The sequence below is a fragment of the Apaloderma vittatum genome, unplaced genomic scaffold (assembly GCF_000703405.1).
Source record: "Apaloderma vittatum isolate BGI_N311 unplaced genomic scaffold, ASM70340v1 scaffold21735, whole genome shotgun sequence".
Classification (NCBI taxonomy): domain Eukaryota; kingdom Metazoa; phylum Chordata; class Aves; order Trogoniformes; family Trogonidae; genus Apaloderma; species Apaloderma vittatum.
In genome coordinates, this window is record NW_009715825.1 from 1,233 (window position 1) to 3,106 (window position 1,874).

The following is a 1,874-nucleotide window of genomic DNA, read 5'->3' on the forward strand; positions in this document are numbered from 1 at the left end:
AAAGAAGGAGCAGTGTTCACACCTCCCTTCATCCTTATCACTCAGTCTCAGCCACACTCTGCCTTGTGCAGGCTCTGGAGCTTGTTGGGTGCTTCCTTGAGGTAATACACAGGTACAAGCCACGCAGAAATGTGGATAATTCTCTGCACCTTCCTGGGCTGCATTGGCTCTTCAGGAGTCCAGCAAGAGCTGGAAAGAGGGGATGGGGTGGGAAAGTGAAGAGGAGGAAGGATGGAAGGAAGGAAGGAAAGAAGGAGAGCGAGACCTGACTGTGACCAGGCTAGCATTACAAAACTCGAGACTTGGTAACCACTTGAAATTTCAGCTACAGCCTTAATTCAACTCACTCTCTTTTAATCACTATGGCTTTCTCAGGGTAAATTACACTCACAGCTTGTTCCCAACAATGGAAGCAATTAAAAGCACTGTTTACTATCTACAGAGCCCCAAATAGTTGAAATCTAATTACTTCCAAAAGACTTTCCTTCTTTTGTCCCATGGTGACCCCAGCATTAAATAGAATTGCTTTGGCCATCTTGCCTAGGAATGAACTTTGAGGAAGCTGGAAGAAAAGTAATGTCTCTAGAAGGCATTTTCCTGAAGATTTTACTCCTGCCAGAGTATTTGCTAAGCCTGAACATGCCCACATTTGGTACATGATGTAAAACAATTCTTCATGCACATGTTCTCTGCTAATAACAGGCCCGGGAGTCCTTGGCGTTCAGCCTGCTGTTGTCTATCTTTGTCCTTCGGCATGGCGTGCCATTGCCTGAGCACGCGCCGAGCAGCCTTCCAGCCTGGCCTTCGGAAATCCTCTGCTCTGCCTGCTCCTCCTGATGCCCACGCCAGGCAGCGGGGTGCATCCAAACCACCCAAGAAGGAGATGCAGAGACATTACTTTCTCCTGCCAGTCCAGTCCCCAAGTTTGGCACAGGCACACTTCACTGACCAGGAGGTAGCCTGTAGGACATTTCCCTGGGTCAAGGAAGACCATCGGCCATATGCAGCCATAATCATTTTGCCTTGGGGATATGCTCAGCAAACCACAGCCATGCACCATTATTCCAGAGGCATTTGCATATATGCTGCATTTTTGCGTGGCCCATGGTCAATGAGTTGCATGTGGAGAGCCCTCTGGCACGAATCAAACTCTACCATCAGCTGCACGGGTGCTACACAGAATCACAGAGTCACAGAATCACAGAATCACAGAATCACAGAATTGTTGAGGCTGGAAAAGACCTCTGAGATCATCAAGTCCAGCCTATGACCCAACACCACCACATTGGCCAGACCACGGCACCAAGTGCCACATCCAGCCTCTCCTTAAACACCTCCAGGGACGGTGACTCCACCACTTTCCTGGGCAGTGCATCCCAATGCCTGATTAGGCAAGGTTGATGGCTTCCACAACACAACTTTTTAAACACCTACACGCTGAGCCTCTGATTACATGTGTCGCATGAAGTAAGGGGTTACAGATGCCCTCCTATTCCTCTTTGACCTCTCCTCATGTAGGGCTTGAGCTAACATTGTCCAGCAGCCTGAGGGTATGTCTGCATCTGCTGCTGTGTAGTAGTCCTTGGACCTTCATGTCAGGAGTGATATGTTTATATCTGAGCCTGTCATAAGGAAGGGGAAAGGACTGGGAACTTCCTAAAGTTCCTTCCAGATTTTGATTAGTGGATTTTATGTTTCAGAAGATAATCCACTTCAGGTTGTGCTGATGGGCTTGTGGAAAATGCAGCTGCTTCTTGCTGCTCCTTTGACTTTTTATCATGTGCAAGCTTCAGCTTCCTACTATATTTTTCTCTGTGTAATTTATGTTTGTGTAGTTGTGCAAATAAATATAGTTACATTTCCCTACCGAAAAC

At 47.4% G+C, this 1,874-nt stretch overlaps 1 protein-coding gene across 1 annotated transcript in view; it reads left to right on the plus strand.

The window, feature by feature from the left end:
• The first annotated feature begins 754 nt into the window (after positions 1-754).
• Positions 755-1,874, plus strand: part of KCNQ5 (potassium voltage-gated channel, KQT-like subfamily, member 5) — a 41,273-nt gene continuing 40,153 nt past the window's right edge. Inside the window, exon 1 of the mRNA XM_009869311.1 lies at positions 755-955. Coding sequence (XP_009867613.1) covers positions 755-955 — 201 coding nt within the window. The remainder of the gene's footprint in view (positions 956-1,874) is intronic.